The sequence below is a fragment of the Paramormyrops kingsleyae genome, chromosome 21, assembly GCF_048594095.1.
Source record: "Paramormyrops kingsleyae isolate MSU_618 chromosome 21, PKINGS_0.4, whole genome shotgun sequence".
Classification (NCBI taxonomy): domain Eukaryota; kingdom Metazoa; phylum Chordata; class Actinopteri; order Osteoglossiformes; family Mormyridae; genus Paramormyrops; species Paramormyrops kingsleyae.
In genome coordinates, this window is record NC_132817.1 from 12,148,738 (window position 1) to 12,164,454 (window position 15,717).

The 15,717-nt window shown below is 42.1% G+C and overlaps 1 protein-coding gene across 5 annotated transcripts; it reads right to left on the reverse strand.

The window, feature by feature from the left end:
* Window positions 1–8,341, reverse strand: mcoln3a (mucolipin TRP cation channel 3a). Of its 5 annotated transcripts, XM_023818765.2 has the most exons (14): window positions 8,153–8,341; window positions 7,731–7,843; window positions 5,214–5,486; window positions 4,921–5,088; window positions 4,198–4,351; window positions 3,848–3,932; window positions 3,534–3,630; window positions 3,073–3,172; window positions 2,736–2,845; window positions 2,500–2,649; window positions 1,666–1,767; window positions 1,150–1,272; window positions 832–988; window positions 1–752 (listed from the first exon to the last, which is right to left on the reverse strand). In XM_023818765.2, exons 3-14 carry the CDS (start codon window positions 5,421–5,423, stop codon window positions 547–549), a joined length of 1,662 nt encoding a protein of 553 aa, XP_023674533.1. In that variant the 5' UTR covers window positions 5,424–5,486; window positions 7,731–7,843; window positions 8,153–8,341; the 3' UTR covers window positions 1–546. The 5 variants fall into 5 exon arrangements, with proteins under 5 accessions (XP_023674533.1, XP_023674532.1, XP_023674536.1 ...); XM_023818764.2 differs by lacking the exon at window positions 7,731–7,843; XM_023818768.2 differs by lacking the exons at window positions 7,731–7,843; window positions 8,153–8,341 and having other exon boundaries at window positions 1–749; window positions 5,214–6,065.
* Window positions 8,342–15,717: the final 7,376 nt, after the last annotated feature.

Here is a 15,717-nt window from a genome sequence, read left to right on the forward strand (position 1 = left end):
TCGTACTTAAGCTGTTCTTTTTATTGTTCTGTCCAAATTTCATCGCCCGCCCTAAATCCTTCCACTCCCCTTTATATTAACAGTAGCACCAGCCAGTCACAGGAGGTATCGATTATCGCATTATGGTCCTCAAAGGTAGAATAAGCAGGATTTGCTAGTTACTGTTTGCAAACTCAATGTTCAAAGTTGGCACCTCCTCCTCTAGCTAAACCTAGTCCACACATAAGAAATGAGATCATATCAGTGGGATATAAGTTTGAATCTGATCCAAATCTTGCCCTATCATTATTCCACTGATTACTTTGTAGATAAACCTAGTAACCTCTACCCTGTAAGAAGGGACGAAAAATGAATGGTGAAGGAGCCATATGATCCGGCTCACTTCCAAGGGCAGTTATTCCCACCACTGCCTTTAACAGCGGGTGGGCGATCCTATCCGCAAAGGGCCAGTGTGTGTGCAGGTTTCTGGGGTAACCTTTAGGTCAGCTGTTCAAACCCAGGTTCGAGCAACTCTTCAGCCAATCAGCCCTCTAATTAGTAATCTAATTAAGGAGTTGCAGCGAAAACCCACATACACACCAACCCTTTCTGGATAAGGTCTGTTTTACAGGCTACGTGACACACCGAAGGCAGCTGCAAAAAGAGCATGAATCCGGTTCCTTGTCCAGCGTGAACTTCCCTGAATCCGGCAGGTCTTTGCAATCTATGAACGCCCTCAGTGCCGACTCCGTCCGGCGGTCTTGCTGCTGCTGCTTAAGGGAGAAAATAACAACTCATGACTCAGTTTCCTTAAATAGAAAACAACGCGATTCACCAGATAAGGAAACCAACCTTCACGGTGCTGCATGTGTCTGTGATAAGCGAGATGAAGAGACTGAAAACCATGTAGACGAAGAGCAAAACGAAGGAGTAGAGGTACAGTCTGCTGAAGAGCCACACCAGGTAGCTCGATCTCCGTATGTTCTTGAAGGTGTGGAAGACATCTCCACTAATGACGGAGAACAGGCACTCGGACACGGTGTTCAAAGTCTGGAACTTTGGACCCAAAAAGAAAAGACCAAACAGACCAATATTATTTGTTAATTACACAACAGTTAGCAGTCTATGCAGGTCTGTGCAGGATTGCAGAGAATGAGGTAGAAGGGTTACTTTTGAGTGGTAAGGTCCTAATACAATCCAGCCACAGAAGCAGTAACCAAGATAGATCATGATGACACATCCGCAGAACCGGAGGACATTCGGAAAGGCTGCCTTTAACGCAAGGGTTAGGACCTGCAGAATTAAGAAGGCAGTCTCAGGGTTAGAAAACTCACAGGCTGTGCATGGAGCAACGAATTAATATCAGCCAACTTCTTTTGGGTGTGTATACGTTTGGGTATGCCTCACATTTTAAATATCCTAATTTATTTTTACACCTGAACACATTTACATTTGCATTCAGTAAATCTCCCAGGCTCACTTCTACGTCGCTTTGGGCAAAAGTTTTGGCTCAATTAATGTAAATTTACAGAGCTGGACATCTTCCAGGACATTGACCCCGTGACCTCCTAGTCACAAGCCCAGTTGCTCAATCGCCACACTGACATCCTGCATTCACCATCAAAGTGGAACTGCACTCGTTTTTTAGCATTTCGTTGTGCTAAAAAATGAACGTAGCAGCCTTACGTTATATTTCTGAAACAAGTTGAGGTACCAGATGACTTCTGTCCAGACCAGCAGCGTGGCTGTACCCAGCAGAATACTACAGACATCATAACTGGTAAAATTCTGAAAAAGAGAAACCAGTAAACAAATGTTAATTTTAATTCTATAACACTGACACTGCAAACCAGACAATCAGTAAACTTGGTAAACTGCTTCATTTAAAAAAATGGGCTACAGTAAACTGGTATAGAAGGGTTCTTAAGCTATCTCTACATGAACCTCTGTGCTGCAACTGTGATGCCCCATAACCACAGACTAGGAGGATCCTGCTCAAAGATTAATGGCAAGAAAAATAGTAATGAAGAAGATTTTTAAAAATGGATTAACATACATGAATCTGAATATTGGCAATGCATTTCAAGGGGCTAGACAGGGCTAACAAAACACAGATGCAATGAATATGATTGGGCAGAGTGATTCACACTTCAGAGGCACATAAACATAGAATCTCCATGCATCTTCTGATACCACTTGTCCTATTCAGGGTCACAGGGCTATCCGGGAAGCTATGGGTACAAGGAAAGGAAAATCCCGGGACAGGGCACCAACCCATCACAAGGCATACTCACACACCATTCACTCTGTGGGGGGAGCACCAGAGTACCCAGACGAAATCCCATGATGACACACATGCAAGAGAACATGCAAACTCCACACACATGGAACCCTGGTGGATACTTGAGCCAGGTCCCAAAGGCTTTGAGTGCTAACCACTGCACCACCATGCCGACCCAATGTAAGATATAATAGACCTACATAAGATATACTTCATTAATCACAGTCGTGTAGAAATACCTTCAGGTGGATTCCGATTTTGAGGAGAGAGCCTGATATTGCCAAGGAGTCGCTGAGTACAATCAGAATATACCAGCCATTCACGAACTCCATGCGATCTGACCATGGTGGTACATTTTTGCGCAGGGCTCGGAAAAAGGCAGTGTATTCCTGAATGAGATTAACACACATACATGTAGATCAGACATTTCAGACAATTCTCACTGTACAATCATATCACTAAAGGTTTTACTTACGAACTGCAGCAGAATCCCGTTGATTAGCGAGTGGACACACAGAAGCAGCGACGTCAAACAGATGAGGATGATGAAAGAATCTAACGTAAGGTAATGGATGTTCCTGGGAACTGAAAATTACTTATATTATGTCATGACATATACATATCGCTATTTAGCAACAAGACATATTTTAGGCCTCTCAATTTATTGGCCGTTTTGCGCCACCTGTTGTCTAAATAGAGTAAACGCAACCCTTTTCCAGAGCGACTCATGACACTGTAATGCCGAACCGTACCGCTGTCCTGCCATCTAAAAACACAAAATAGTAGTGATGATAAACAGACGTAACACTTACACGTGAATGTAACATTCCCGTCTTTACACTCTTTAATGTCAGTATTGCTGTTCAGAGTCATTTTGATGCGTCCACTTTGAGCAATGTTGTGAAACGTGGTCTGTAGTGTGAGAAAATAACATAAATACGCATTTCTTGTGATGGTCTGAACACTAACAGCGCTGGTTTTTAAAACTAGATCAAAGCGGATAATTCCACTAGGCTACTTAATGCACAGTGGCTCAAACCTATTTGTATCTCAAATGGTTATTCCAAGCCTGCATTCGTGTTGTTGGCTATCTTTCTGGCCTAAAACAAATATGGATTTAGAAATATATTTTTGGCAAAAGCTATTTGCACTAGTCCGTAACGCAAACATAGCAGAAATAGTTGTATTTTTATAGTTTTTTTTTTTTGGTTCTTTTGGGGCTGAAGGATATTTTCCGTTTGCGACTGAAATGCGGAGCTACTCGGATACTTACCGCCACAGCGAAGACGTAGCAATCGGGCAACTCCTGATGAAAAAGCGTTTGCACGTTTATGGCCTTCAGTGCGAAATGGATTTTTATTCTAATCAGCCTTGAGGACAAGAAGGAAAAAATTGTCTAATGAAATCCTTAGAACAACGCTTTTGTACCCATCGTTAACAATCAAAATCACACATGAGAACACTATTCGGATTCATTCCGATCAAAATTTGGTCGTGCGCTTTCAGGACTACTTTTGGGGGACTTTACTGCACAAACCAGCTGTGGAGAGAATTTTCAGACAGTTCAAAAACTTATTTTTAAAGCACCTTTTAAAATCCAGAGTGATATTCAACTGTTTTTTCATAATTGTAGGGTCTGCAAGGAGCTGCGATGGATATATGTCCGAGCACTCTGCCAGAAATAACAAAAAGACGCCATTTATACTGCGAGATATATATAAATACCTAAATGTTAATCGGGAAGGAAAATATGACATTAATAATTATATATGGATCTGAAACACACGTCTGAGTAAATAGTTAACTTCTTGTTTCTGTGGTCACGCAAACCGACGAGAAATGTTTTCCACCCAATCACATATTCCATGACATTTTTCCGCTGAAAAATTAATATTTTCTACTTTGCAGAGATGGACGGGTCACTTGGACCCCGGTACCTGATTCAACGTGGGGATCAATGTGGAAGGTCTCATTTTCTGGGAAAATCAGGCTCTTTCTGTAGAAGTCCTGGCATATGGAAAGGGGCGTATACTTCCCGCCGTCCTTCTCGTATGCATGGTTGCCCGCAGAAAGATTCCACAAATTTACATACTAATAATAATAAATAAAATGTTTCAAACAGGCCTGTTGAAAAATTGCTACGTACAAATATTGAATAAAGCTGCACAACACACAAGTACAAATAAATGGCTAAAACCGAACTACAGCATGAAGAAATTATTTTCGTAATACGTGCTGGTGAGGTAACCCTTGTAAAATGCTGTATGCTTTGGAAAGTTGGTATTTGCTTATGCAGATTACACCAGTGTCAGACACCAAAGTGTTTTTTAATAGCAAGTGGGCAAATTTTTTTTATTGCATTAAAGTAACCTGTGAAGGTTAACGATTTCTGGTTTGGTAGTTTTACAGAATGCTGGCAGTAATTTTGGTAAGCGGCGTCAACAACAACTCATCCAGATGAGCCGTCTGAAATCAAGTGAATAAATCACATCGAACCCCATGACTTTGCCCCCCCACAACAGCAGCTGGTGACTCTCCGTGAATCATTCCAGAAACCAGTGTCCAGACAGTTAAGTCACAAACATAAGGACACATTAACCAAAACACACAGTGTATCCAAGTTAATCAATGTATATATTCCAATAAAATGGTCATTTTACCTGATCAACAATAAAATGGATGTGGTCATACACTTCAGACTTTGTGTATACGGCATAATTCTCAATATTTCTGTCATTATATCCTTTCAGAAGTAGATGCCTGAGTGTGACCAGAATCTCATCTTCAAATGTGACCATCATCTGGTTACTGAGTCCAAAGGAGATCAACTATAAGGCAGAAAGACATTAGCAGGTAAATGCACTTAACGTGAGACTGACATGCAACATACAGCATTACAAAGAGCAAATGAACGCGTAATCATCCACATCTAAATAACTCGTTTAATTTATACCTGGGTGGTGACAAGTCCGATTTTAAGGATCTGTAGAAGCAGTTTCCAAGATATCCGCCATTGCGTGTTGACTTTCTCACAGGGGCTCATGAAGAAGTGTTTGAGTTTCTTCCTGAAATCTTCAACAGTATCGGCATTCAGGGAGGTGGCGGAGCCGCTGTCACTGGGAGGGCTTCTCCGGCTGTCCAGGAAAGCCCTCTGCCTCTCCATCTCTCAGAGCCAAGAACGGGACGTGGAGAAGCCGCAGCTGTAATCGTATCCCTCCGAATCGACCTGTAAAACTATGGCTGTTACCCACACGGCATTCAGGTCCATCTACTTCCAAAGAAAGACAAACACAGACTAAAACATTACAAACACAAAGATAAAAATGTTGCCATTCTTTTCATTCTTCTTCTCAAGACTTTAATCTTCTTCATCTGCTTCCTTATACTCTAAAAGACTTGTTCCTTCTCATGGCACTTAATTTTCTTATGGCACCAAGCAAACTATAGCAATATAATACTATAAGTTAACAATAGGCCTGTAATATTGTAAAAATGGAGTACTGACAGATTTTTACCCAAATACATTAATTATTTGGCAGTGTCACATGGTCTGTGGTTTAGGACTTATGCCAAACAACTTTTCTACTGTAATGGAATGTGGATCCACAGGGTACCTCTGACAGCATGTACACAATTTCCAACCCAGTTCCAGTAAACCACGCCCCTTGTTGTGATCCCATTGGTTGTCAGGCAACTGTGACACTCCTGTAGCCAAACAGGTGGTAGGGAACTTCATGATAATTTGTAGACAGGCTCTGTTTCAAAAAATGCCAACATGTGTTTCATAAACTATAAAGATGTGTGCTACCCACTTTGGAGTTAGTGAGTCAAAAGAAAGGTATCCATATCTAAGTAAAAACAACAGCAAGACAACAACTGGTTAAAGCAGAAATAAGATGTACAACAAAAGCAGAGGACATAGTTAGATTTAATGTCTGAGATTGGCAGCCTGGGATGCACTATAGGCCAAAATTTCAATCAGTGAAATCAATATATATATCAATCAATGAAAGTCCCCATTATAAGCCTATAAAAGTTAACTGATATTAATTAATTAATTAAGGTTTGTCATGACTACCTGTCTAGTACAAATAAAATACAGAAACAGCAAAAATAAATTTATGAATAAAAGTATAAATCATACAGTTATTATAAGGTCTACTGTTGCTCCTGAAACAAACATCAAAGAGTGATTGAAAAACATGGAAAGTTACCCCAGGGAAGTTGTCACCGTCTGTCAAGAACTCAGAAGTCGGGAGGCCGACGTTAACCAATGACAATGATTGCTAGATCACAGATAAGGCTGAACCGGAGTGAGGGTAGGACAAAGAAGTGTGAACTGGAAGTAGGTTGGAAATTATGCCGACAATGGCTTCATCTTTTGAGCAGGCAACACCCTAGTAAACTGCCACCGGGGGGGGGGGGGGGGGGGGGGGGGGTGCCGGCGGTGACGCTTGCCAAGGGCGCAAACATGGGCTTCGGGCTTCGAATCGGTCCTGCACCGCACAAAATCTGAAATAGGCAGAACCGCACTTTGTTTTAACCCTTTACAATTCTTAACGAACGATAAACGACAAAAGTCTAAGTTTCTCTGGTTCATTTCGACAATTATTCACATATATGATATGAGACCGGGTCCGACTTCATACTCTCGTTCTTATAAGAACAGCATTCCTATTGAATACAACAATAACGATTAAGAAATCGTATTATAATAGCATTCAGTTGTATTGAACTTCACAAGTACCAATAAATCTGTGTACAAACCAAGAGAACAAACTTCCCGAAAAGATGTTAAACTCACGTTGTTCATTCATTCTTCCATTAGAAGGCGCCAGATTTCGAATGTCTTGTTTATTGTCAGTTTTTTTTTTAAATTAATAGATGTATCAAAACATCTATTAGGTACGCAGTCATAGGAAATGGATGGATGGATGGATGGATGGAGGGAACGACCAAACCAAAGCATTAATATATAAATAGACAGGATAACAATTAATATACCGTTTCGTTAAGTTATTTTCCTTCTTCAAAGACTAAAATGTAAAAAATGCAAAATATCCTGTTTGGGATCAATGAAGTATAAAATCTAAAAATAGTCAACTACTTCCGAAATGCTAACTGGATGCCTAGATAACTTTATGCTTAAAGTGAATGATACTATCGGAGTAACGCTGAACCGGTTAATGCTGACCTTTATTTACGGCAAACTCACTTCAGGAATTCAGCGTGTACCGTTTACTTGCACTGGGAATAGGAGATTACTTGCCACATAACAGAAATACTATCGACGTTATATAGTACTATAAGTTAACACAAATAAATCGGCAGAATAAGCATTTGGGGAAATGTGAACACACCTGCGATGAATATTTAGTCACTATGAGAGAGCTACACTCCTAAGGAAGGGTGCTACGGCTGCTCTCGCAATCTCTACCGAGGCTGCTTCTGGGGGGGGTGTCAAACCCACCCTGTGTAAGTGTAATCCGGCTGTTTTCATCGCCGCCACATTCCCCTCCGCCTGACGGGTCCTCGATAAGGAATTCCTTATTCCTAGGTGGCGGAGACAGCCAGTAGGCCTACCTGATAAAATGCCATTAAGCACAAATAACAAATGCAGGATTTCAAAACACCACATTATAATCTAGGCCTATACTGTGTGATAGGGCCGTGCCGTCCCCAGCAGGTCTGCGTTATTGCATCCAATTTTATTTTTGATTTTTATTTGCTTAATACAGAGAAGACTAACTGAAACAGAAACGCAATTAAAACTATATCATGGCAGTGGTAGACAGCCACCACATATTTCCCCAGATTACATAAGCAAAGCAAAATCAGGATGACTATTATACATTTCCCGATCCCCCTCGTACAGATACAGAGGAAACGTACCGCGTTGCAGCGCTCCTTGGGGCGAACAAGTATTTGTGAAGGGCACGACTGACTGAGACATGCAGGCAAAGCAAACCCCGCACGGTTTCCTGTCTGACAAGAATTGATGCAGGTGCCACACAGGTGTGAAACACGAGATACAAAGTGTAAAAAGCCGCATGTGCCTGATCAGATACAGTATCATTTACAGGATCGATACGTAGAAAAAAATAACGAAGACTGTAGTACTGGGTTTTCTCATATAAAAGACCCCCCCCCCCCCAAAAAAAAAAAAAAAAAAAAATGTATATAGGAGTATGAAACATATGTAGGCGTACATTCATAAGAATATTTCAGAGGATTGAAGTCTATACGGTCGCTAAGAGCCTACCTATAGCGTTGACGGCAAATAATAATAATAATAATAATAATGAATATGGGGCGGAACGACGCCGATTGCCTTCCTGGCCGTACTCCCCTGCCCCACAGTCCAAAAACATGATAAGGTGAACTGGTTTGGCAAAATTGCCCGTAGGTGTAAATATGTGTGCGTGCCACAGATGGTTTGGCGCCCCGTATTTCCTGCTTGCGCCCGTAGTAACAGGTGTTACACCATATTTTGTGACTCCAGGGGCGCTGTTTCACACGTTATTTGTAAGGAACGGAATGTTCCCGTAGACGTGCACGAGCATTTTCCGTACCGTAATTATTTTACCTTTTTCATTTAACGTACCGCAATTAAATTAACTTTTTCAAGGCAGCAGCGTTTCCACTTTCTGTTCCGTCCTCTTATTTGTATTTCTTAGTGTTATCTCAGGAGCTGTTATTGGAAATCGTATGCGTCTTCTTTCAACATTCGCGAATTATATAGCCTAAGTGCCTAACGGAGCTGCAAAGCATATAGCCAAGGTTGCAACTATTTTACACCATTCCTCGCTTTTAATTTATTTTGATTTATTTATTTCAAATGGCGTGCATGGAAGCTACATAGAATTATCGACAAAGGATATATTCATGTATGTAAATGCAGATTTCATATAAATGAATGTTTTAAAACGACATGATAGTTATTCTTTTCAGTTTTCTTATTATTCTGATACTTACACAGCTGTTTTTTTTTTTTGGCGTTTTATTTTGAGATGTGTGATACCGTGTATCGTGGTGCTCTACATTTACTTTCACAATCAGGAATGTTACATTGTCAAGAGTTTACCGAGGTTTCGGGTAATAAACAAAACGCACCAAGCCAACAGTTCTGAGGCGGAAAACTCCTTGTAATAAATTGATTTTTATAATCCACAGACATCGATTCTTTATTACGTCTAACCACACCTTGCTGCTGTAGTCTATACTTACTATAGGCCTAATATAAATGCGCAGCAAATTGTTCACTTTTGGGTTCAAACTGTGAAAAGACAAATGTGAATGTTAATGTAAGGGTATCTGAAAGGCTCGAGGTGAAGTAGATTATTTTCCCCAGTAAATTCCATAAACCTCTTCGCAGAAAAAAATGTCGATCGCTAGGGGGCAGTCGAAGGATATTAAAGCGCTGTCGGTGGCAGAAGACAACGCTGTCCCCCGGTCTGCAAATACCGAAGAAAGCGGCAATTTTTGTTTCTCAAAATTGTCCTGTCATGACCTGTGACGGCGCCAGGGAGGAGCTTGGGAGCGCTCCGGCTCCTCCTGCAATGATCGTTGTGCCTCCGCATGTTTCTTTTTTTAAACTATCTGTATATCATATAATGCATTTTTGCTGTTTTTATAGCCTACTCGTCGTATTTTTTGTCCAAAATACACATCTTGAAGCCTAAATGTTAAAACACCCGCTCTAAATAATAGCTGTCCTGTAGCACCTCTAACATTAAACTACTGCGTCGCCGCTGCCTGCCGCCCATTATATTCTGATAAAATATGTTAATATGCTTACTGATATAGCAAATGTAACTAAATATACCTCGCAACAGTTTACACTTAAAACACAAGCATTCGGAATATAGTACTTAACATTTAAAAATATAATGCTTAATCCGTCCGCGTATTATTAGTTACTGGACGCTACCCGTCAGGGTGCATGGTTTTCATTTAAATGTTAAACCCCAGGCCACATTGAGGTACAATGAAACAACAGGAAAACCATTCGGATCTAATAAATCCACATAGCTATGATACTAGCAGTATATTAGATCTTATAATTAGCGATACATAGACACCGTGGAGTGTGTCCCGGATTTAAATAGCCTGCGTTCAGACGGCGTGGGCCACGCACTGCAGGACCAGACGTCCGTGACCTCAGGGCACGAGTCGGATAACTGCAATGACTCTGTTGACTTTCAGCGCCGCGGCTGCCTCTGCAGAATGGCGGTGTGTGTGTGTGTGTGTGTGTGCGGGGGGGGTGGGTATCCATCTTTCTTTCAGATTGCATCTTCAAGCTCTTTGAAGTCATGGCGGGGGATTAAATTTTAACCAGACGGTAATAGAAAACCTACCAAACTCCAGCCTGCTGCTGAAATATTAATATACTTTGATTATGTTAACGATGACATCAGGCAAAATCTGAGCTCGGTGAAGAAAACAACATATAAAACAGATTTCAGTGATATGATTATGATATGTAACGTAACGTATGATTTGGTTTGTCGATTTGATTATTACATTAGCCGCCGTATTTCAGCGGGTTCCGTTCACTGTCACTTTAGGTAACGGTGTGGAAGGTAAAGGATGGCTTTGTGTTTGTTTCGTTGAATGTATAGGTTCTTTTAAAATTATTTTTGTAGAACTTTGAGTTATGACGCCTCTGTGTGCTGTAAGCGTACTGGGTGCTTATCATAAATATACAGAACATATTAAAAGCGCCATGCTGAATTCCGATTATTTTGCTTGTGTTGCATTACGAGTGCTTCGTCACCTAACGTAACAGTCATGCGCAGACGCTATGGTGTGTCAAAGCTGGAAATATTTCCCAGAAATCCAAGCAGAGCCTCTCATTCATTTCAGCTGTCCCTGGGAGACATCAGAGGGGTATCCCCTGTCAGACGGCCACTGCTGCGGGCCCATGCCGGTCGCCAAAGCAGCCTTTGAAGTGCGGTGGAGGGCAGGGTATGATTAGTCTGGCCACCGAGGTCCCGGCTTGCGTTTGTTCCTCCCCCAGCATGGATAGGGGAGCGTGCTGTGAGGCCCAAGACCACATGGCTTGGAGCCTGAAGGGGTTATCACTCTCTGCGGTGGGAAAACACCACAGCCACCAACAGGGGGCCCTCCACGCACTGGATGGATGGATGGATGGATGGATACTAGAACATTCTGAATGCTTTATAATTGGACCTGCCCTCAATATTATTAATACACTCCAGACCAGCAATAAACAGTCTACATTTTCATCTAGTAAATAGAAATGCAATTGGTGGGTGTCTTTGTCAAAAATCCGGGTCATGATTTGCCAGTCTTGGTACTTTATCCCTGCGACAGTAAGGACTCCGTCTCACGCATTCATTTCTTCATCCTTCCACTTATTAGCAGATCAAGGGAACAAAAATATAAAATGGTTATCGGGAGGTTTGAGTCACAGCATGCAAAAAATCAATCAGTGATGCTAAGTGACTCATTGAGTTTAAATTAAACTCTGGTCATCAGGACATCTCACTTCCAATCAGGGGGGCCTCTAGAGATTTTGGGCCCCGTGAAAGCATGTGATATTTGACCCCCAACCCAGACCAATCCCATTAGGGCCCTTGGGATCGTCCTATAGGTTTCCCTCCTTTTTATTGTAGCTTTGCTTCTCATTGGCTCCTTTGTCTAATGGCAGCATCACTTTGCGGAGCTTCAGTGACGCTGCAGGCTTGAAGATTATAAACGCCCCCCCCCCCCACACCTCTGTTATGGCCACCGGTTGCCAAGTTACACTTGTGGGTCATGTGTCCAGGAGTGCACGCTCTGTGGAAACAGTATACAGCAGAATCAGGGAAATCAAAGGCCCACGACTCCCCCCAGTTCGAGACTCACGCACCCCCTGGGGGAGCCACGGGCTCGGAGTGACACAGATACCCACGTGGAAAATGGAACACGTGAGAACGGCACAAAACACCACCATCATCATCTAACCACCACAAGACTGACGTTCATTTTCAAGGCACAGCAGACCTTTACAAACATCAGCGTGAATTTGTTTCGAGGGCCCCGTAGGCATTAATTTCAATAGACATTTTTATCATATTAGTAATTTCAGGCCTGAGGTAACATTTCAGGCTCCACCGGTCACCACACAATCAGATGCATAATTTAGGAATCGACGTCCAAACCCAGAAGCACTGACTACCTTTCGCTTAAGGTTGTCTATGTTATTGTTTTGAAGATGCAACTATTTCTGGGGAGATCACATTATGATCTGAGAATGTGTTTTATTGGCCTCTGTGGAGGAGATCATCCTGTCCCCCCAACCCCACGAAAAGGCGGCTTGCAAAACAATGCAAGCAGGTGTTGGGCAGAATAGGGTGTAAATTGGCCTTCTGAATGAATGGGGGGGGGCGGCCATTGTGCTGTGCCTCTGCAAGCAGTCAGCAGGGCTCCGCCCCCCCGGGCCACCATAAATCTGCCCGAAAGGAAATGCCTCGCAAACACTAAGCCTGGGTCTGTCTGGCTCCCTGCCAGACTCTGCTATGCGGGCCGCGGTAAAACAAAGCGTGTCGGACCAGACCGGAGAGCTGCTGTAGTCGAGGAATTCGATCTCGCTGCTGCAGACCGTCTTTAAGCCATTACTGCACCCTACAGAATTCATTGCAGCACCCGGAGCAGAAAACAACTTCAATGTTACTTCAAATATGGAGTCATAATTTAGCAGGCTGGCCCTTCCTGGGTAAGTACAGAGGGACACATTTAGCTCTGAGTCACGTCCCGTCCTCGACTGCTTTTATAAGGAAAAAAAAAAAAAACATTTTACGACTCCACAGTAATATAATTCATCTACCGCCTCTGGTAGCACTCTGCGGCTGTCAGACACGGTGTCTGAGTTTCACGTTCATCTCTTGTTCGAAACCCGAACTGGGGACAATAAAGGAGATGAAGATCAGGACGAGGCCGGCTGCAGGCGTGCCTTGGTGTGAACTGACACGATTTACAACCTTGAAACCCCCCCAATGCACAGGATCCCCCGTGAGCATTTCCTGGAGCCATATATGAGGTTTTATATCTGTTGATACAGAGCAATCAGAGTGTGTAGCCAGAACGAGAAACGCTTTGGGACATTATTGTATCGGACGTTAAAAGCTCACAGATTTAAATAGTGTGACAGGAACCGAGGCTCCATACTACAGTAAGACGATGAAGCAGAATTCCAGTGGAAGCCATTCAGAGTGTAAAATGGGAATGATTCAGGTGCTTGTATTTCTGCTAAGCAATGAATGTGATGCTAAGTTATGAATTAAAGCAACATGCCAGTTCTTCAAAAGCCGGCTGTTTTTTTTTTACTACGGCTCTGGAAAAGGCAGTGCGGTAGACCTCCAGGGTTGCAGGCCTGATTTCTGTTGCCCCCCCCCCCGGCCCAGTGCGCATTTATTTCATCAGCAGAGACTTTCATCCAAAGCAATATTCTGCTGAGAGCCAGCTCAGCCAATTGCTAGAGTAACGGGGGTTAAGGGCCCAACACTCAAACCATACAACCAATCAGGGATTTGAACCAGCGACCCTCTAATCATAGGCATGGTGTCTCAGCCCAGGGATCCACACCCCAGCCACTTACACGCCTACATCAGCTCTAGTGATAATCACATGTACTTCTGTATTTGTACAAGGTAACCATTCCCAGAGGTGGGTTGGGATTGACTCCGGTTCCCCATATAGCTACCATGCAAGCCGTTGTAACCTCTCCTTTGTTGCCTTTTGGGTTTTTCCCCCAAGCTCTTTGCATTATGGCTTTGTTAAGCTATCCTGTCAGTATAGATAAGACTGTGGAGGAACCACATCGGGTTGGACCACCTACCGCTTGCTGGACTTATTCAAACCAACCAACGAGTGCTCGCCCCCAGTCTGAAGCATGTGCTGGATCGTGCTGGGTTGGGGAAAGGCTGACCCAGCTTTCTCTGCCCACATGGACAGAAATTAACTTCAGAAGTTGTTTCTCCTCATCTTCTGCAGTTCAGGGTTTTCCAGCATCTTTATACTGCGATCAGAGGCTTGCGGCAGGATAACTTGTCAAATTAAGGTAATCTGGGCTAAATGGAAACGAACAAAGAAAGTCCATTTGAACTGGGGTACCTTAAATCCGACAAGTTATCTGGTTAAGCAAGAAATCCAACTTTGTGATACAGGCCAGAGATCAGCAAGAGACTTACCTATGGAAACATTATTATTTTTTTTTTTTGGATGAGTTGAGTCATTTTAGATTTCATTTTTGTTTTTCATGATCTGGCACTTCCTGGATTTCACATGTGTTCTCTGAAGGTGGTTCAACAGTTAAAAAAAATATGTATTCCTAAACTGTTATGCCACAGACAATATCTCCAGGACCAAGTGGCATAAAATTCTATTATGATTTAATAACCATCTGTATTTAAGATTAAAAGTTTATGTTAGCAAACATGTGAATGTGAGTCAAAGTAAATGAATTTCTGAAAATAGCTAACATTTTTTTTCACTCCCCACATACCTCAGTCACCCACACTGATGTAACCTTCTGCTGATTTGACAATTATAAACTTTAATTCGACGACACATTTCTCGGATGCAGCATCTCAACATTCATACTCACAAGGCCTACATGCAGAAGACAACATGCTATAATATACATCTTACAAAAATAAATTAATAAGTTACCATCCGCTTAATGCACATTTCCTGGAGGAAAACACTGTCACATAATGAGACTATCAAACACTGCAGGACACATAATTAACGAGCCGCCACAATCACATCCCCTTTTCACTCGACACAATTTCAACAGCATCAAATGGCTGAAAACCCTCTTTTTCCTGACAGGAAGCAGAGGGCAGGTGACCTTGTTTCTTCCGCTTGACATCCCCTCCAAGCCAAGCGTGCGCTTGTGCCCCTACGATAAGTGTACATCTCACCGCCGTTTGGCTGCCTTCTGTAGTGAAAACACTGTCCGGCTCCAAACAAAGGCTCCCCCCTAACACCCCTGGATCTACTCAGATGCAGGACCTAAGCTGCAACAGCAGCACACAGCTATGGTTAATTTCTCTTCTCTAACAAATACGTCAGGAAAATGATAAATGTATCCATACTCTTGTCCTTGGGATATACTTACACTGAAGCATAATTCAGAGTCCTTAAACAGAAACACTGCAGACTTCTGCAATGTACCAAATATATATACAAATAAAAATAAATGATATGTGTAGATCTCTGAGGTTGAAATAGTAGACTAAGGTTCATAAATTGCTTATAAACATAACTTGTCTTTACATTAATGTACAGGAAGTCTGATGATCAGTTCAATACTATTATTACAATATCTTTGAATGAGATAAAATATATGAATGCACATACCATATATATATATATATATATATATATATATATATATATATATATATATATATATATATATATATATATATATATATATATATATATAT